Below are 20,687 nucleotides of genomic sequence, written 5' to 3'. Positions count from 1 at the left end.
AAGTGGCTGACAATCACCAAATACCTTCCTTCAAACTTAGAAACATAGGAGGAGCCAGTCAAAATCTAACATATTTCATGCCTGGGCTGTGTGCTGGGTCATTCCTGATTACAGCCCTCTTGCTATCAGGATCTCCCTTTGTTGAAAAGGAAATGCTCCTGGCCACTGATGAAACATTTTGACATTGTAGAAGACAGACAACTGAAGACACCCAAGCTTGTGCATTGAGCAATTTGTTGCTGGCAGGCTCGCCTAAAAATATCACACAGTCAGGCCTGGATTACCAACAGGGCAATGTCTCAATTAGCCGAACAAGCACATGACACATTTGCATGCAGAAAAATATTTAAAATAAAACTTCAATCAGGATATGTAATCATTTAGATGACATATACATATGTATTCTCTACTTAAATATGTAGTTTCTACAAGGTGATTTCTAGCCTGAGAAAACATTTTCAGTGCCCTTCTACCCTTGAAAGGCATTGAAGCTCATTAGAAAGAGTCCATGTAAGCAGAATTCAACCTGCAGAAGTCCATTTTGCCCTTTTCCTCAGGTTAATCTAGATATTCACCAACTGTTACTCCACACATTTATCCTTTTGTATTAAATATTTATTGTACAAAGCATTTAAATATTGAGGAATTTATATTTTAAAAAAGCAATATGATTAAATATGTAATTCAACATTCAAACATCCACAGTCTATGTGCTTACAGAGCATAAATCAGTTATAAGTACCAGTCAACATACACAGACATATTTGGTTATAAATAGACAAGAACTTTGTTGAGAACTGTTCTTCTTGTTAGTCCGCAACTACTGTCACCCCTTTCGACCCTATCTGCCAAATCCCTGCGGGTCGTGGGCCTTTTTCGACTCCTCTTTTCCGTTTGTGTTGCTGATGTGGTATAAATCGTTGGCCAGGTTTTGAAGCTGGCATGTCCCGAACTTGCAGCCACGCTGAGGCGCACGCCGGGGACGCAACTTCGCCGCCATGCTGTTGTGATAAAAATGAGAAAGAGGTGGAAAATAAATAAGTTACAAAGTAAAAAAAGATCATTAAACTACAATTTAGATAAGATAGGACTTTATTGATTCCACACTGGGGAAGTTCACCTGTTACAGCAGCTCAACAGTCATGAGCAAAAGGAAAAAACATTGATTTCAGATAGGTAAGAATCGACAAGACAAAAAAAAACACCTGACAGAATAGAATAATTTAAATGAATGAAGTCCAAATATTGAAAATAAAGACTATGTAGATTATGTACACCTACAGTTTAGGCGTTGCTAAAATCAAATTAGTGGAAACAGAAATAACAGAAATAAACTATAGGATTTATCCTGCATCAGACTGTCTTAGGATATAAAATGTGATCTGATACAAGACAGCAGGAGTTTTCAAATATTTCTTATCTTGGTGGAACTGTAGTTTTCAGCCACTGGCGCAGTGATGTGTGCTCTTTTGTACCTTTCTTTGATTGCGTCCAGGTCTAGATGTTTGTCCTCTGAGTGAAATGGGATGATCTTCAGTGCTTGAACATGCTGCTCCTGTGCGTCCTCTGATGCTTTCACCTCTGAAGTCTGGATGATGTCCCCAGGGAGGACAGCGTCTGACCTGTAGGCCCATCAGAAAAAGGTATTTATTAATATTGGAATGTGTGATATATAGATAAACTAATATGTAGACCAGTTTTCTCCCTCCATCCGTCTCAATATCTATAAAGCTTTCCAGGCAGATAAAAAAACCCATCATCATCTTTGACTTATCTCTGCTGTCATTAGCTTAATATTTACTGATGTTTTCCACTGACCTGTGAGTTGGTCTGAGTGGTGTGGCAGCAGTCAAAGGCACGACTAGCAGCAGCAGAACAGCTATCTCCATACCGTACTGGACTGTTGTGACAAAAAAAAAAAACATGATGAGGAAAAAAAATACTGTCCTGAACACACTCATTACTAATGAATCATCTGTACAACAAAAGAGAAGAACATCAATAAAGAGAGCAATTGTGATCCATTTCAATCATTTTCAAAATAGCACTTACCGCCAAAGAAATCCCAAATCCTGCCGTGGTTTTTTGAATAAACCATTCGTGGTCTCTTGCTGATTGTTGGATGCCCAACTCTGTCATCCCGTCTCCCCTCCTGGTCCTTTATAGTGTTGTGGCAGGCTGAGGGGGTGTGTCTCTAATGTACTCATACTGGCAGAGCAACTCCCATGCTTGTAATTTATCATTTATGGTGGCAGTTTTATCCTCTATTTACAGGAGATGTGATGCTAACATAAACACCCGTATAACAACAGCGTCCAAGCACAACATTGTATTTAAACTTGAGGTGACCTTGTACCTTGTGTGATGTTTACATTTATTCTTATGTTCACTCTTTACTCCACCGACTCCCCCCCACCACCACCCCCCGCTCTCACTCCACTTGCTGCTGAGCAATTGTTCCAGAAATCATTCTTTCATCTCCATCACCTGCAGGAAGCCCGCACAGCCCAAAATAACCCCCAATTCTCCTCCAGGCTTTTCTTTATCGCCCCATTTTTCCTGTGCCTTTTTCCCTTGAGTCACTTTTGCCGTCACCGTGTTTATTCCTGAAATGTCCTTCACTCACATGCCCCCCCGCCTTCTCATATACAGTGTTTCAAAAACAACATCTCTATCTTAAAACTTTCCTCAAAGATAATAAATCAGATTTTAGAGATAATGTGATTAAAAACAATGTAGAATAGCTTTTGTAAAAAAAGTTACTTTTTTTTTTTTGGGTTTGGCACATGATCAAATTCTAACATCACTTTAGGAAATTATCCAGTATTTACTTATCTTTTAATAATGCAGTAAACCCACAGTGAGCCAGTGTCTAGAGTGACACGTTTATTGGTTTAAAGCCTCCACACTCCTGTTTCTCCCAGCCTCTCTCTCTCTCTCTCTCACGCTGAATCACAGCTTCCCCTCTGGAGCCTATTGTGTACCTTTCCTGTGACTACCATCTGGGCAGTTTGAGTCGAGCAGTGCACTGAGTCATCAATGGCGCGCGTGCACACGAGAGCATTAGCAGTCGATTGATAACGCAATCTCATTATTTCACATGTGATTAAGCTCGGATTACACCAAGTGTTGTTTCAAGAAAAAAAATCTCTTCAAGCGTTACAACTTGCATGATTGCAAGGATTACGTGCCAAAAGAAAGCTAACACTTCCTGTGCACCTTGGCTGTGAGCAGATGAGTGTTGTAAACTTAAATAAATGCGAACTACAACAGAAAACAAACTCGAACAATGAGTCATTTAACAGACGAGGCATTCAACAGAAAATGGATCAGCAAGTTTTGGATAACACAATTTATTCATTGTTTGAGTCATTATTCAGGTAAAACTTTCCACCTTCCCAAACATGAGAACTGACGTATTCTTTGTGAGGCCCGGGCATAAACAGATTAGAAGAATAGAAAATATAGTAAAATGTAGTTGTAATATTATAAAATATGTCTTCATTCATGTAGGAGAAATTGGAATTGCTGACAATGAATGTACATTGATAAACACGTAAAATTGTCTTTATGGCTGTGCAGCGACATTGAAGTGTGTTGAAAATCATTTGTCTATGTACACCTTTTAAATTCTAAATAGCGGAACTGAAATGTGTGACCCAAACTGCTGGGCACAAGTTGTCCCCATACACATATACTGAAAAATTAATTCCCTGTATATTTGCGTTGAAGTTGTCGAGCTTCCACATAGCCCTCATGCGGATGGCTGCCCACCCAGAGCCTGGTTCACCTCCAGGTTTCTGCCTTGTTAAAGAGAGTTATTCCTCACTTCTGTCGCCAAGTGCTTGCTCATGGAGGGAATTGTTGCAAATGTTAAAAGAAGAAAATTCGATTTAAGTGATTTAAATTATTATTATTTTTTCATTTTGGCGCATGCTTTGAGTACAAAGTAGATATAGATACACAGAATGAATCTGTCCATACACTCTTTCAACTAACATGTCAGGTGAGATAAATGTGAGAACAGACTAACCTACTTCATTCTGCACAGTGAATGTCTAACATCCAAGTGAAGGAACAAGAAGCAAGACATATTCTTTTAGTGGAGGATTACTTAAAGAAAATGACAAATACATAGAAAATTACTGTAATTGCCCTTTATTACTGTGTTTGAAATATCTGAATAAATGTGAGTAATTAAAGTTAACTGACTCCATTCTCTAAAAAAATATTTATCATACCATAAAGTAGCCATAATATGCTGGGGACTCATCTTATGGGAAAAAAATATGCATCATACAATTGTATAATATAGAGTCTAAAACAGATTTTCATTAAAGCTAACTGAGGTCAGGTGGGTTTAGGCTACATGCAGTTTATAGCGTCCCAGCAGTTATGAGTAAATATGTGTCAGGGTGACTAAAGCAAACAGCCCCCTATTGCGTACATCAGTGGCAATGGTTGTTTTCTTTCACTGGTTTAAAGGTAACTGAAGGCCACCGGTCTCTCAGAGCTCCGACTTGTTGATTTCCTGCATCTCAAGCGTCTTAATTCATCTTGAAGGAATATGTGCGCTCACTTCCATGAGAGCACTTTGTCAGGACTCGTCTGACTTTTCTCCCAGTATCGCTGACGTAGCGCGCATCCTGTTGTTGTAAACCTGCAGCCACCAGCCGGCCACTACAGCCTTCCCGGCCGTGTTTCCTCTACCCACTGGTCACAAGAGTGAGCATCCTGTTGTCATTCATTCGCATAATCATCTTCTCACAGATTATGACTTAAGGGCACTTTGCAACAAGTGTGTAAACATCTACTTCATCTCTGCTAGAAGTAGGTTAGCTAAAAAGAAAACAATTTATTTACTAGAATAAAATCTGCATTTCAGCGTGTTTGCCTGTCATTCCTTATTCTAGCTGATCTGATGGAGACTGGTTCCATCTGTAGTTTATAAATAGAATATTTAAGTTTTCTTTAAATGGAAACATTTTGTAATGCATTCATCACGCAAAAGATAAATAACCTCTTTAGATTTAGAGTTGGATTGAACCAGCCATGAACAGCTCCATCTTGTGGGACTAGACTCAAACTGTACTCACAGTAATGAAATCACTCTACCTGTTCTTTCATTTACGTGATGGAAGGATTTGGTCAATGTAATTAAAGACATTTTTAAGCTGTAATCATTCATCTGAAAAATATTGATGCTATCTTGGGTGACTCCGCATCATCCGCCTCAGTGTTATGCAACAGCTAGAAAGGGTGATAAAAAACAAATCTTAATGGTCATTTCAGTGATTTCCAAGCTATTAAGAGATTTGAGTGAAAGAGTGTGTTCGAGCTGGACACAGAGAGAGTGAGAGAGAGTCTGGAAAGCCTGTAGGTTATAGGGTCAACACTGAGAGATATAAGCTTAGAGTCCATTAGTGGATTATAACCATAACCACTCCATGGCTCCTGTATCTCTCTTGGATTAAAGAGAGAGAGAGGGACGGAGAGAGAGGGCGATACAGAGATGTGCTGAGCGCATGAGTGTTAACTGGAAAGCAAGTGAATTGAGTGAGTTTGAAGGCAGAGCTTATTGTACAGTGCATACGTGGACTCGAGCTGAAGTAAAGTTGCAGCGGTGACAACACTTTGGGTCGGTTATTTTGACACACCTGCGGTTTATTGAGGGCTGATTAAGTGAGGTAAGTTTAGACACACATCAAATGTTTGCAGTTCCTGTATGTGTGTTTTGGATGCAATTCAGTATGTGCAGGTTCCGCTGTCATTAGCCAGGAGGCGTTTATCAGTGATCAAGTTGATGAAGAAGATAAAGTGTTTTACTGAAATGTATTTTCTGCTCTTAGATGTCACATTTGTTGGCCTGTATTCTCACATTCTTGGCCAAAAACAGACCGAGCACATGCTTTAAACGGTGTATTTTGTCATCCTCATCATCATTATTCTTGCGTAACTTTCATTTAGTTGTGGCCTGAATGATTATCTCTGCACCTTTGCATGTGTGTGTGCGCAGGAACCATGGACGTGGACCTGGAGGGGATTATCCAGTACATCAAACAGGGCAATGAGAACGGTGTTCAGACACAGCTGCAGGAGTTCAACAAAGAGGTAACACCAACACACAGAAGTTCACACATTCTTGTCTGGACGATACGTTGCTGTAACATACGATAATGACTGTCACTTTATCGTCATCTCCCTCCTGAAGTTCGCCCAGTGCTTTTTCTTCGACGCAGAGGAGAGGGACAGAAGGAAGGTAAGCTGCTGCTCCTGTCCATCCAGTGCCCCTTAAACGTCACCTTAACCTTTTCTTAACCTACATCCTCCCCTCCCCACCCTGGCTCCATAGTCTGTCTGTGATTAGTAATTCTGCTGTATCAGTTGTCCCTGATCCTCTCTCCTTGCATGCTCAGGCAGATTGAGCCCAGGCAGAGTGATTGAATAACCAACAGACTGTGTGTTAATCTATTCAACACTTTCAGCTCTGTCATTTGCAGCCATTGAACAGCAGATCTGAGGCCATATTCTCAAACATACCGCCTCTGAAAATAGCCCCTAACTGATTGATCTAGGAGAAACTCCAAAATAAGGTCATAGAGTCAATTAAAACTCCTTGTAGATTTTTAAGTAAAAGTGATTTAGATAATTAGAAATTTGTCTTTAATCAAAAAAACAGAAAAGACGCACTTCTGGCCAAAAGGTTAAAAGGCCTTTTTTTAGATGGCTATTTCAAACTGAAATTCTTAATAAACATTGACATGTATGTAGTGGCACAAATGGCTTTCGTCTCCTGAGGGTTAGGGTGAGGGAAATGGCTATCATCTCCTGAAATCGTCAAATTTAGGCTTTTTAACCTTTTTGGCCAAACAGGTGCCTTGGATTTTTCTCTTGTTTGGACTTCAGTGTTCCCTAATGTGGTTTTACATTTTTAAGTTTTTATTTAAAAACTACTATTTAGTTAATGTTTATAAGTTAACCTTATCAGATATAGATCCTTTTAACACTCAGACATGATGTCTTCCATAGCAACAGGGTCAAAATAACGCCTTCTTTAAGTTTAGCTCAGCAGCTTTGTGAATAGCTCTTAAGAGGAAACTCTTTGTGTGAAACTTTTAGGAGTCCTAATAGTTTAACATAATACACACACCTGATTCCCAGTGGTAACAAAAATATGCACTGATATTGTTTTTTCTTTGTTCTGCCGCATTGCTCACTGAAATCCAACATTCCACCTCTTCAAGCAAAGAAGACTTGAGGAGGTACAGTGCTGCCAGAATTTGGAATAATATTCAAGTATTGCTTTTGTTGCACATGAGAAGGCCGTTAACATTAAATGTATTCTTTCTCCTGCTGTATCAGTTCAAGAAGAATAAAGTGAGGGACTACACTGATTCTGACTCTGACTATGACGAGTACGACCAGGAGGATCGAGACCTCATCCTCAGACAGGTGCCTGACTCTCTCACTGTCTGCTTGCCCCAAGGTTTTTTCAGTTGTTCCTTTGAAGAATGGTATGAAACTAAATGTCGTTTTTTCTGATCCTGTCCTTAGAATTTAGCTCTTGTTCTCTTGAGGTTTATAAGGACAGGAGTTAAATCTCGTGTGTTGAGAGTGTCTCTACGCACCCTGAGAATCCTCTCCAGGGACAAGAAGGTCCTGGGCCCCTTTGTGACCGACGGCGCTCTCCTGACTCTCTCCAAACTAGCCGGGCTCACCACATGTGATGCGAGCGAGGAAGCCAGCGACCCTGACGCTGACTTCTACGACAACATCCTTGTCTCTCTCGCCGAGGCCAAAGTGTTGCAGTGTCGCGCCAACGAGTACGATGGCGACATGGATGCCACCGACCAAAACGAAGAGGGCTGCACCATTGACGAGGACGCCAAGAGTGACATCAGCAACGCCACAAGCGGAGATCTGGACAGCATCAGCTGGTTAGGGAGCCAAAGGACCAGCATCAACGAAATGCACAGAGGCAGCATCAATCACAAGATGCTGGAGCGAGGCAGGAAGGACCGCAGGGAGAGCAAGATGGAGATGGGGGAAGAGGAGCAGGAGGAGGGGGATTCAGGAGAGGAGGCGCAGAGAAAAGAGGCCTTGAAGGTGTTGTGTAATGTGGTGTACAACAGCACCTGGGCACAGGAGAGGTTCAGTGCTCTCAGGTGGGCTAGCTCAGAGGACGCAGACGAACACATGCACACACAGACACAGCTGTTGGCTTTCTCACTTGCATTTCTGTGTACATTTTCAATTTTACATCACTACTACATCTTTCATTGAAGCTATGGCAGTTTAGTCACACCAAAAAAAAGTGTAAATAAATCCATTTTATATATTTGGGGTAAAAAATTATCTCTCAGTCCTCTGAATCGTAGTCGTTATGTACACATGCACCCAGCTTTGACTGAAAGCAACAAGTTCATGCTTGTTAACAGAAAAGCAAGTCCCAAACTGTGATGTAAATTAACAGGGCAGACTGAGACAAAATTATGTTTTAAATCAACGTATTTCAAGACAGCGGATGCCTTGTTATTGTTTCCATCAGGCTCATGTGTGGTCTCATCGAGCGTCTGTCCTCCAGTGTCAGCTGCTCATCTCCCTCCAGTGTTCAGTTCTATGAACTACGCCTCATGTTCCTCATCACTGCGCTACGACCAGAGCTCAGGACTCAGCTTCAACAGGTAGATCACTCAGATGTAACAATACTCAAATCTAAATCTCCTCGTGTTTATCATGACACCTGCAGTTTATTCTGATATTAATACAAACAGGCCTGACTTGTTCTGCACCTCTGAACTGGCTGTCTTCTCAGTCTCACACACATCATGTTTCTCCTCCAGGAGGGAGGCGTGTCCATCCTCACTGCAGCTCTGGAGAACTCCCTGGAAGTCCAGTGGACGGACCAGTATGTATGTGTGCTGGGCCCAACAACACCACCCATCTCCCTTGAAGCTTCTCAGCGAATCATCGAGGTTCTTAAAACCCTCTTCAACATCACCTGTGGCACCCACAGGCAGGAGCCAAGTGAGGTCAGTGAGCAAGTCCAGAATTAACCTGTCAGCTTTCAGGTGTTATGTCAGCCTCTGCAAAAGAACAGATTTAAAAAGAGAACTTATTTTTCCATTAACCCTTCACACTTTATCCAAGGGACATGAGCTTTACTATAAGTCTGCTGTGTGTTTTCTCCTCCCTCAGGACAATGCAGCTCTCTACCGACACCTGGTGGCACTCCTGCGTGTCTGCCTGATGAGGAAGTGTATCCTTCCTGATGATATTTATGAACTGCAGGGGTGAGCATGAACACAGTGAGGTTGGAAAGCAAGGAAATGGCTATGACAACCATAATTAGAAACAGCAATACAGATGCATTTAAATTAGCTGGTGTTTGTTTAATACATTTTTTTTTTCTAATGGAAATTCAAGAAAACGAATAACAGATGACAAACAGGAGTATTAAATTATTATAAACTCTGGGAAGTGTATTAAGACAAAATTAATTAATTTATTAAAAGACATAACAAGGGAATAATGGAAGTAAGAGGTAAAAAAGAAAGAATAAATACAAGAAAGGAGGAATAAAGGTTAGGGTGCAGTTTGTCTTACCCATATTTTTATTCGATCAGATTTATTTTAGATTTTAATGCACAGATGAGGTGGAAACACCTTCAACTCAATCCTGGATGTTTCTATGATGAGTTTTATAAAATACACTTGGGTTTGTTTAATCCCAGGTCGAAAATTCAAGTCTTTGGTTTGGTCCCTAAATCTTACTTTCACAAAGAATTGTTGCTTCTAAAGTAATACTCTAATATAATATTAATCTGTAAACATTCCTCTGCAAGTAATTCTAGATATGATAGCATTCATCATTTTGTTGTTTACTGAACTGAGGCTTCCACAGCTTGATATAACATTTTTTATTGATCTGATTGAATTATTATAATAATACATATATTTTTCCCTGATTGCATCTGAATTTTTATAGTTCTTAATTTAATTTAATTTAATTTATTATTATCTGAATAGAACAAGCATTTGATTATTGTATCAGGGAGGATTCCTCTCATGTTGTTGGGTCATTAATGTATATTTTATACATGTGTGTTCACTCTATATTCTTTGAACACTTTGAACACTGCTATATTAGACCTGGTATCTTCTCTCCATCCCACAGTCACACAGTCAACCTGTTGTCAGCGCTTCCTCTCCAGTGTCTTGACGTGCTGCTGATGGTGCCTGTGGAACCCGGCTCGCAGCAGTGCCAGGGGGTTAACATGGATTGTGTCCACACCCTCGTGCTGTTCATGGAAAGACGCCTGGACTCGGTGAGGGAAAAAGTAATATACAGAGAGGAATCTGAACCATGAGTTTCCTCCTAAAAACAGAAATCGTTTGTTTCTACTGAAATGACCTGAGGGACTCTTCTTTGTTTGTTTCCTTCTCAGGGTGATAAGATCAAGGAGAAGCTGACTCCGATCCTCAATCTGCTGACAGAAAGCTGCAGGGCTCACAGAGAAACACGTCATTACATCAGGAAGCATGTAATACACACAAATAAAAAGAAAACTCATGTCATACTTTTCTTCTTACAATATATAGACTATGTTTGAAGCTTCTGTTTTTCATGTGTGAAGCTGAAATTAAAACTGATCATCAGATCCTGCCTCCTCTGAGAGACGCGACACACAGGCCGGAGGAAGGGTCCACTGTGAAGAGTCGTCTGATCCGTCTTATGACTCATCTGGATACAGATGTCAAACACTGCGCTGCTGACTTCCTCTTTGTCCTCTGCAAGGAAAATGGTAAGAACAGACATCACTACTCATACTTTTTACATTTGAGTTAAAATTTTCTTTTTTCTTAAATATAAAGATGCAACTCAGTGTTTTTTTCCTTTTCTAACCTCATAAATCCTGAAATTCCTTTTATATTTCCTCTAAAATCTTTTTGTATTGTGCATGAATTTCTTCTTCATCTTGAAAACTAAACCTGACATATTTGGACTAGGTATTCCTCTATAACTTATAATAATATTTATGTGTTTTTAAGCAATGCTCATCTGCACAGCATACATTACTAATCAGTAACTGTCAGGACTGTATATCATCATATTTTCATCTCTTATTACCTATAAAATACCTTTCACAAAATGTATGCTATAATTACCCCAAAAAATACATATTTATGTGTATACAATCGTCCTCCCCACCTTCACTTCCTCTTCTAGTGAGTCGTTTTGTCAAGTACACGGGCTACGGTAATGCGGCAGGCCTGCTGGCCTCCCGAGGTCTGCTGGGTGGCCCGAGCTGCAGAGCCCCCACCACTGATGGCCAGTACTCCAGCGACTCTGATTCAGACACTGAAGAGTACAGGCAGGTCAAAGATCGCATCAACCTGGTGACTGGGCGGGTGGAGACGGAGCAACCAGACCCCATGGAGGGCATGACAGAGGAGGAAAAGGAGGAGGAGGCCAAGAGGCTGATCATGCTTTTCAACAAGTTGTCCAGGTCAGTGAAATGACTCATAGAAGCAGTATCTCTTACCAGTCAAATCAAGTTTTCAGAATACATTTTCACAGTGGCAACAGTTTGAAAAGACGAGTCCAGTATCAGCTCAGGACAAGATTAAATTAGCTCAATGAGAACAATACTGACGAATAGATAGTCAATGTTTTTTATCTACCCATTTACTTTGCAGAGGTGGTATCCATGCGATGACAGTGGATACAGAGGGGAGGCTGGTCCCAATGACGGGAATGAGGGAAAACTCCCTCCCCGAGGAGAGAGAGTCTGAGTCAGAGAACGACAGAGAGGCAGAAGAGGGAGAGAAGAACTGAAACGCGTCTCATCCATTCAATCAGTTGATGATTTTCTTCTGTAAATATTTTATTTCTAAAGTTTGACTGCACAAAAATACAACATAGTTCTATATTCTGAGACCGAATTATGTCAGAAAGGATTAAAAAAAAAAAGCTTTTTACTTTGTTCTTTGGATTTAGACTTATAATATAGAGCAGCTATAATGTCACACTGGTTTCAGTTAATAATGAAATTCTGAATTGATAGATGTGAGAAGCGATTGATTTTATGGTAAAACGTAATATCCTCGCAAGGCATAATCAAGTCTTGATTTCTCACTGTACTGAAATAATGTGTATTTTAATCTAGTTTCATTCAGCCTCTTCTGTAGAGTTACTTCAGAGTAAATTTGGAATATGCTAATATGTGATACACTCACTCCTTGGTTAGGCGTGCCCTTTGAAAAGAACAGATGAAATAAACTTCTGCACAGCATTTTTACCGTTTTTCTCTTCAGTCTCTGGTGTGAAATGACACATAACTGTGTCAGATTGCGCTCAGGTGTATATTATTGTGCACGTCATTAACATTTAGACTGATTCCATATGCTCTGCTCACATCTGCACTGTCAAGTCTGACTGAACAGTTGAGTTCAAAGGGTTCACTATGTCTGTTTATTAGAGGCTTTCGGTGTTGTTGCAATATATTCATTAGTTTTAATTTCAAATTCATAGTTTTGATGAGTGAAGTGTCTTTATCTGATGTGGGAATGTATGTTATTCAATAAATGTATTTATGTTTACTTTAAACTAGAGCAGCAACAATTAATCAATTTGTTGTCAATTATTAAATTGATCGCCAACTATGCTGATAATGGATTAATTGGTAATGAGCAGAGTCATTTTTATTTCTATTTTTTGATTCCAGCTTTCTAAATGTGAATATTTCCTGGTTTCTTACCTCCGCTACAACTAAACTGAGTATCTTCAGGTTGTGGACAAATCAAGACATTTGAGGTTCTCATCTTGGGTATTAGACTACCGACTACTGACTGACTACTGACTATTTTCTAGAGACCAAACAATAAATCAATGAATCAAGAAAAAAAATCATTACAGATTAATCTCCAGTGAAAACCATTTTTAGATGCAGCCCTGCTGTAAATAAATGATCAAATAGGAGCATTAATGGGATGACAGACAGCTTCTGGATGACACTGCATATTGAGACAAATCTGCTGCTTTGCTTTATAGCAAAAGACAGAAGTGCACTTACATCAGGACAGACACGTTACCGGCAAAGGCAGAATGAAGGCTGAGTGACAGAGCTCTTTTATTTTGCTCATTTTATGCAACAGAAAGCAGCACGGTATCTTAGAAACACGAGCACCAATAAGATCCTATCAAATCCTAGTCCCATTATTTTATGTAAAAATATTAAAATTACATTTAAATGCACATATTCACGTGTAAACATAGTTACAAAGATTTGCTTTGCTTCTTAGGGCAGAGTCAGCATATGAAACGCCAGAGAAATCATTAAAACCATTATTATTAACCTGATTGGTTCAATCAGGTGTAGAATAAAGACATAAAATGTTCATTAACATGTCAAATTTGATTATTTCTGAGAGGATTTCCTCGGGGTGAAGGATTACAGAAAACCAGTAAACAGATTCTTTTCATCCAGGCACACAGCATGTCAGTACATCTCCATCATCTCTTCGAGCGACATCTGCAGCTCCACGGACTGCAGGGAGGAGGCGCCGCCTGCAACAGCCATATTCTTCAGTAGCTCCATTGAAGTGAGCACCACCTGAGGCCGACAAAAGAACAGAACAGGAAGCAGAAGTCAGACACAATGACAAGAATGACATGAGCGAGATGGTGAATTGGAGCTCGACAGAGGCCGTGAAAATCAAGAAAGCTGGAGCAATGAGACGTGTCACGCTGGTTTTCTTTAAAGTTTTGCACCAGCTTTCATTTCACAGCATGCGCTCCGATGTAGAGGCTCGGGGGCAGAAAAACCTTTTACACCAGAGGGATCAGCTGTCACCAGCGGTATTCAGGCTTTGTTCCCTCAGTGCTATTAATCAATACTGAGACAAAATTGCCTCTTGAAAAGTGCTGCTGACTACAGCTCCCTTGAGTGGGCAATTTTGGCGGTTTGATCACTCATGAAATTTGATGGAGGTATGTGCAGCAAACTGAAATACTGCTTTAAGGTCTTTGAGAGCACAACACTGTCTGTGCGTTTCAATAATTTAGAGGTTGCCTCACCTCCACTGTGATGAGCTTCCTGTCCCAAGGCTTGTTGTGTGGGTCAGGCCACTTCTCCCCGAGGCAGAAGAACAGGGTGCACGGAGGGGAGTCTCCGCCTTCAGATGCAATGAAGTTCAATATTCCTAGAGGGAAAGGACAATCAGTCACTACACCGAGCCAACAAGACGGCATCTGTATTCACACATATGCCGACAGAAAGCCAGTTCCTTTCACCCACCTTGCACAAAGTCCTTGAACGTGTACAGAAGCTGAGGCTCCAGTTTAGAAATCTCTTGGGGCATTCTGATGCTGTCATGCTTGGAGAAGCTCCAAAATGCTTTGACTTCACCATGTCGCTGGCCGTAGAATACATGGCCCGACACCCCAAAGTCAACGCCATCGCCCAGCTTGTCCAGGATGCGTTGGGTCAGATTGACTTGGGTTTGATCCAACAGCATTGTAGGACTTGGCAGGGAGACGAGGGAGAGGCCCGACGCAGGATCCACCACCGTCCCTGTAAGATTGGGTCTGACATGAAAACATTGATTAATTCAATTTTTTATTGAATATCAGGATATCTGCTCATAGACATTAAAGGAATAGTTTGACATTTTACTCCTTTAAGGAAGAAGTCACCCAAAAATGAAAAATCAGTCATTATCTTGTCACCCCCATGCCAATGGAAAGTTGATATTTCATAATTAGCAAAACATTTTTGGAGATTCACAGCAAAGCAGCATTCAGCGTTTTCCTAAACAACTGAAGTCGATGGGGACTTGTTTCAAGACATTGAAAAACAATGCCAGAAAAAGCAAACTCATCGATTTGTTAAAGTTTTTTTTCAAACTGATATCTTCACTGTAGCCGCTAAGCTAAAGGTGTTCGCTCGCATCCCTCATGGATGGACTATAAAACTTCACCTTGTTTTATCAGCATCGGGGTGAGCAGATAACGGCCAAACATTTACATCATGCTCATATATGTACGCTAAATATGTGGTTACAACAAGGATACAGTTAGCACAAAGACTGGAAACAGAGGGAAGCAGCTAGTCTGGTCCTTTTAACACTCGATGCCACTGTTTAGACAGAGCCAGGCCAGCTTCCCCCATTGTCTTTTTACACTAAGCTAAGCTAAGCTAAGCTAAGCTTATCAGCTCCTGGCCACAGCTTCAAACTCACTTTCGTACGTACTTTTTTTACCCCCAGGATGACAAAGGCATTACCTGTGCTCCTCCCACTGTGCTTCTGATTGACCTACCCTGACAACCAATCTTACTCCTCGTTCCAAAATTTAACTAACCCCAGCCAACAAAGGCAAAGAGTAACAGCCAATCAGAGGCAGAGTAGGGTGGGTCATGACTACACCATCCTGGGGGAAATAATGGCTTACAGTACAGACAGTAGAGCACAATCACTCTCCTCCTGTCACTGTGCAAGAAAGAACAGCATGTATTCAACAAAATCCAACCGCCCCTTTAACTATGAGAGTCAATCTGAAGATGAACTGTGGATTCTGAAAATTTGTTGGACATGTTTCCTTTGATTACAGCTTTATTGTGTTGTTACCTGTAAACTAAGCGGATTCCAGCTTCATTCTCCACCAGCTGCTCCGACACCTTCACTCCTCTGTAGTACACTGATATCCTGAACTGAGTCTCTGAGGATGCAGAAAGAGAAGCAGTGTGTGAGGAGAGGAGAGGAGAGGCTCCACTCTTCACTGTACCCCTCCTGAAAACACATTATTCATTGACTGGTTTTATTTTTACACCGACAGGCCTCATTGTTTTAACGGCCTTGTGAAAGATATTTTATGAGGGAAGTCATTTCTGAGTGTAAACTGCATGTAAATACAGTGGCATCCATCATCTCACTGAAATTATCTCCACCGCTGGTCCTGCTCATGGCTTGTAGGAACTGCTCTGCCAACTGCCCATCACAGGCCCCTCCCATGGCTCCCTCCATTGGACGTGCCGGTTGCTCAGGCAACCCAGCTTCACCGACTGCACTCTCAAACGTTACTGGATGCTGGTGTTGCCCCGGCAACGCACATCCACCAATCGCAAGCTGGTTTCGAGGCTGCTGTTGCTCGGGAGGAGGCTCAAAGCCTGCGGTGCCCTCTGTGGAAAAGTTGGAGAAAGTGAAAAACTATCTTTCTCCGGGAAAAGTAGCTGGGCATTGTTTTCTGCTCGTGCCGCAGCAGCGAGGAGGAGACGAGGAGCAGAGACGGTACCTGTGTCGGGGCCAATGTTCAGTCCCTTCAGACACTCCTGGAGGATATCATGGCTGGCAGCGCAATCTGCTGGCAGATATTGATCAGCTCAGAGAGATTCAGAGAAGGGGTTCCAAATTCCTCGCTTTCAGATAAATTCACACTTCTGAGACACAACACTCATGCCAGGAGAAAATAAACATTGACAAGCTCAGAAACGTGATTCCAAATTCCTCACTAGAAAACAAATGACCTGCTAAATTTACCTTCTGAGGCACAAAATATTAACGCCAAGAGATGACGAATCCCTCACCTGTGAACACACTTTCGGCGTCAAGGTAGTGATCGAGGCATGACTCCATCTGGCTCTGAAACAACACAGGCGCACATCTGTATGAGTTCATATGCGACCACACAACAACACAGCGTTCACACTTTACTCCAATTCTTACTTCTTGTATGGGAAAGCCAACATCCTCAAACAAATTGGGGTCGTCTTGGTCCTGGGATCCGGCCGAGGAGTTAGCTTTGAGAGTGAAAGCAAAGAGCTCAGTTCTAATTTGCTGCTGACTATCTTTTAATCATTCATCCTCCTCAGAAACACTCCTTTAATCTCATAATCCCCGCTACAAATGCCATCGACTTGCATGCTCTGCATCTGCATATTGACACATCTCATCTACCGAGGCATGACTGCAGACAGAATACAAGATTGGAGAGTGATGTGGAGGTAAGCAGGGACTGTACAGCCCTGTGTGTGGCCACGCTGACAGAGAGGTGCTCCATTACCCACATGGGAGCTTAAATGAGCAGCATCTGTGGCGCATTTACCGCATTATCTGATTTTTGTGTTTCATCTCATTTGCAATCGAGTGACATGAAAAGCCAACTGATGCCTCCCCTTCCTAGGATAACAGTTAAGATACACAGGCTGAATAATTCTGCATGAGTAAAACAGAGAGAGAGAGGAACGGAATCTGAATACACGTCTCTTTTTTTGTGCAGATCATCACAGGAAATGGTCGCTTTCTTTAACTGTCTACTACAATAAAAAGGACCAAATGGGGGCCGTCTTTGATCCTCACCTCCTGACGCCGACTCATCTGGCCAGAGAAACACTTTATGGGGGTTAGCGGCGTCGTTCTTGTTGTCCGTGACCATTTTGAAGCCTTTGACTCGGAGGGCGCTGCGGAAGTTCCTCTTCCAGACCGAGGGGTCTCCCTGAGCCCGGCCGTTGCCGCTCACCTCCGCCCAGGCCTGCAGCGAGGGAGAGGTCATTGCATTACAGCCACTGTCACCAGAGCTAGTCATTTATTTGCAATATTTATGAAATTATAAAAGGGAATTTAGATCCATTAAGAATTCATGAATCACTCTAGCATTACAGGGGTGATTTTGCAGAGGAGTGAATTCTAACAAACAACCAGGGGGGGCCCCGTTTGGCTGATAAATTGATAAAGAATGATCGGTGCATGTTTCCTGTACATGCAGAGCAAACTCTCATGAATCAAGAACACAACTGGACCAAATTAGAGAACATCTTGACGATCAGTCACGGAAAATGAGAACCTTGCGAGTTTTGCGTTGCACGCCCTTCGATGTGACGAGGAACCTAACGAGAAGGGAGTCATTACGTCACTCAGTCATGTTTTGGTGCCAGCTGTGTTGAAATCTATGGGGGGAACCATTGACAAACACTCTGTTGCAGAAATGCCTCCGGAAAATGAAACGACACACTTCAGAGTCTCGGCTAACCACTGATTGTTTTTTTTTCCAAATGATTGACAGGCCTGATTATATCTTTCACAAACAAAATCGAGGGAAGAACAATCTGCCTCTAAAAGAAATAGTCGCTGGCCTGCTCTCTGAAGTGTGTTCTTTCCTTTCCTGGACGCATTTCTTCATCAGAAGAAAGAACAGAACAGATCTGTCACCACAGTCTGGCACCAAGGCGAGATTCAGTGACGTAATGACCCTTCCTCGCGATGTGACTGATGTAAATTCTAAAACGATGTTCTGTACTATGCCTACTGCTGCTATTCCCCCTTTTAGTTATTAACAGTGATATAATTTGTGACGACTTTGAATTACCTTGAAGATGAGGATGTCAGTGTCGGAGGAGTCCTGTCTTAAAGCATGTTTCCACGGGATGGAGAACTCTGTCCGCTCCGGGTTCGTCCACTGGACTCCAGGATACTTGCCGCTGTCGATGCGGGCCCGCAGCCACGGGATGAGCAGTGGTTTCGAATGAGACATTTCTGCAGGAGCAAGAACAAAACATCACATCTGCAGCGTCAGTGCATGGGGTTTTTGCTGTCATTTAGGTCACCGAACTGTAACACAATTATCTACAACTCAAAGATTTGAATTAATTCTGCTGTTATGTTTAACTTTTGGACAACATGGGATAATTCAAACTATTGATTTAAATCAGAGAAGCTGAGCCAGGCTGGATGTTACACCACCGTAATTATTCACAGTGAGGGAATGTAACTGTGTACATTTACTCAAGTTACTCTACAACATTCACTCACTTACTTAAATTACTAGTTACTTTTCAGATTGCATGCCACATCAAAGCCAAATTAGTACAGTTTTAAATTTACCTACAAAGAAAAAATGCATAATATTGGCTCTGACAATTGGCCAGGCTGATAATTTACATATATGAACACATACCGTATGTATAATTTACTTTGACTTATACTTTTGGTTCTTGGGTACATTTCATATCAGATACTATACGCCTTTTACTAAAGTAGCGTTCATTTGGGCGACATTTCTTTTAAAAGCAACTAAATCTATCTATATTTTTACTCAAGTATGACTTTTGGCTACAACACTTATTAATCACACGTACTGAGAGGTATATATTAATTATGAGAACTTTCAGGTCCATCTTAAAACAATTTTTTCCTCCTGCAGATGGCGCTTTCACAGCTGGACTTGAGCCGCTTAAAACATGTTGTCAAAGTATCACAATAGAAGAAGAAGAAGAAGAAGAAAAGAGTAAATACAGTAAAATAGAAACTTTTTTTGAAAATTACAGTAAAATAGAAAGAATTGAATGTTTTAATGTAAACAAAACCCAACATCTTAGATATCCTAATGCATGCTCAGTTAAATAGAATGGAGGGATCCCTCTTTCTATTTTCTCTTAATGCCGCCCAATTATGAAAGGTTGAAGAACAAATGAGCAATATATGAATATAAAGAACAGCCACATCTGTGCAGTGCTGCGGTGTGTTGCAGAAAGAGGAAGCAGCCCTCAATGCCATAACTTATCTAATAAAAGTAACGACAAAAGCTCAAAATGACGTAAAAGCTTCAGTTTAAAAGAATTACATGAAAACATATTCAGGCATGAAAAGTAAAAGCACTCCTTCTAAAGAATGCCTCCTTGTGAATGTCAAACATTGACGTTTCTTCTGTTTCAGTGTAGTCTTGCGTTTGGAATAGAGGTGAAACAAGCGCGAACACACAAGTGCAACACAACAAGTCAGAGGTGGAGACAGTGCAGTGTGAGCACAGGCTACACGCTGAGTGGAGATGACACAACACAACAACACTGACAACAAGGCAGCACGACAGGCGACATGACTCAACAACGCTGACCTCCCATACCTGCTGCAGCGACGAGGCGTCCCGGGTCAGAAGGTGCTGTAAGCAGCTGTGAGAGAAAGTGTGTGTGTGAGAGTGTGTGTGAGCCGCAGCTGTGTGTGTGACAACCCCGTCACGAAATCCTTAAATACCGCCGGAGTCCGGCTGCTCTCTCACCGGACGAGGTTTTCTCGGGAAACTCCGAGGCGTCAGTTTCGTTTTCCAAATGTGACGTCACCCCGGAGTTTCATTTACCGGCCAGTCCCGCTAGGTGGGGCAAACAGACACGCACATACACACACACACACACACACACACACACACACACACACATACATACACACACACACACACACACACACACACAAAAAGTCCCCTGAGACTGTCACACTATCATATATTATATCATTGCATCATAAGAGCAGGATTCTACTGTTGCAGCTGACAGTGATGGCACGTAAACTTAAGTACATTTACTTAAGTTACTGTACATTTTGGGTAACAAACTTTATGCTTTCACTTCACTCTGGAGGCAAACATCGTACTTGTTTTTATTCCAGTACAGTTATCTGATATTTTAAGTAACTAATTGCTTTGCAGATTACATTCTGCATCGGAGCCAGAATAGCCCAAGTAGTCAAGTAGTTTTTTCAAATGGGTGGAGAATAAATAGACCCAGCATAAAGCCTGTATACATGCAACTAATATGTATAATTTACTGTTAACTTGCACTTTTTATACTCGAGTACGTTTAAAATCAGTTACTTTGAGGCTCAAGTACCATTTTAAAAAATGATATTTTTGAATGATAGTT

At 41.4% G+C, this 20,687-nt stretch overlaps 2 protein-coding genes across 3 annotated transcripts; one reads left to right on the top strand and one right to left on the bottom strand.

The window, feature by feature from the left end:
* The first annotated feature begins 1,509 nt into the window (after positions 1-1,509).
* On the top strand, positions 1,510-12,679 carry LOC115571071 (synembryn-A). 2 transcript variants are annotated; one of them, XM_030400116.1, is made up of 14 exons: positions 1,510-1,643; positions 6,017-6,111; positions 6,212-6,259; positions 7,245-7,262; positions 7,363-7,452; positions 7,555-8,165; positions 8,549-8,684; positions 8,844-9,032; positions 9,199-9,293; positions 10,178-10,328; positions 10,449-10,544; positions 10,661-10,805; positions 11,231-11,510; positions 11,701-12,679. In XM_030400116.1, exons 2-14 carry the CDS (start codon positions 6,022-6,024, stop codon positions 11,837-11,839), a joined length of 2,088 nt encoding a protein of 695 aa, XP_030255976.1. In that variant the 5' UTR covers positions 1,510-1,643; positions 6,017-6,021; the 3' UTR covers positions 11,840-12,679. The 2 variants fall into 2 exon arrangements, with proteins under 2 accessions (XP_030255976.1, XP_030255977.1); XM_030400117.1 differs by lacking the exon at positions 1,510-1,643 and adding an exon at positions 5,460-5,687.
* Positions 12,680-13,109: 430 nt separating this feature from the next.
* On the bottom strand, positions 13,110-20,083 carry irf3 (interferon regulatory factor 3). The gene is made up of 11 exons (XM_030400118.1): positions 19,898-20,083; positions 18,365-18,531; positions 17,359-17,530; positions 16,726-16,799; positions 16,587-16,641; positions 16,295-16,360; positions 15,936-16,181; positions 15,631-15,721; positions 14,301-14,590; positions 14,081-14,205; positions 13,110-13,616 (listed from the first exon to the last, which is right to left on the bottom strand). The coding sequence occupies exons 2-11, from the start codon at positions 18,527-18,529 to the stop codon at positions 13,503-13,505; spliced, it is 1,398 nt and encodes a 465-aa protein (XP_030255978.1). The 5' UTR covers positions 18,530-18,531; positions 19,898-20,083; the 3' UTR covers positions 13,110-13,502.
* Positions 20,084-20,687: the final 604 nt, after the last annotated feature.

Source organism: Sparus aurata, chromosome 20, assembly GCF_900880675.1.
Source record: "Sparus aurata chromosome 20, fSpaAur1.1, whole genome shotgun sequence".
In the NCBI taxonomy this organism is placed as follows: Eukaryota; Metazoa; Chordata; class Actinopteri; order Spariformes; family Sparidae; genus Sparus; species Sparus aurata.
The sequence above is the reverse complement of the archived record's forward strand: the minus strand, read 5'-3'. Positions and strand labels throughout refer to the sequence as shown.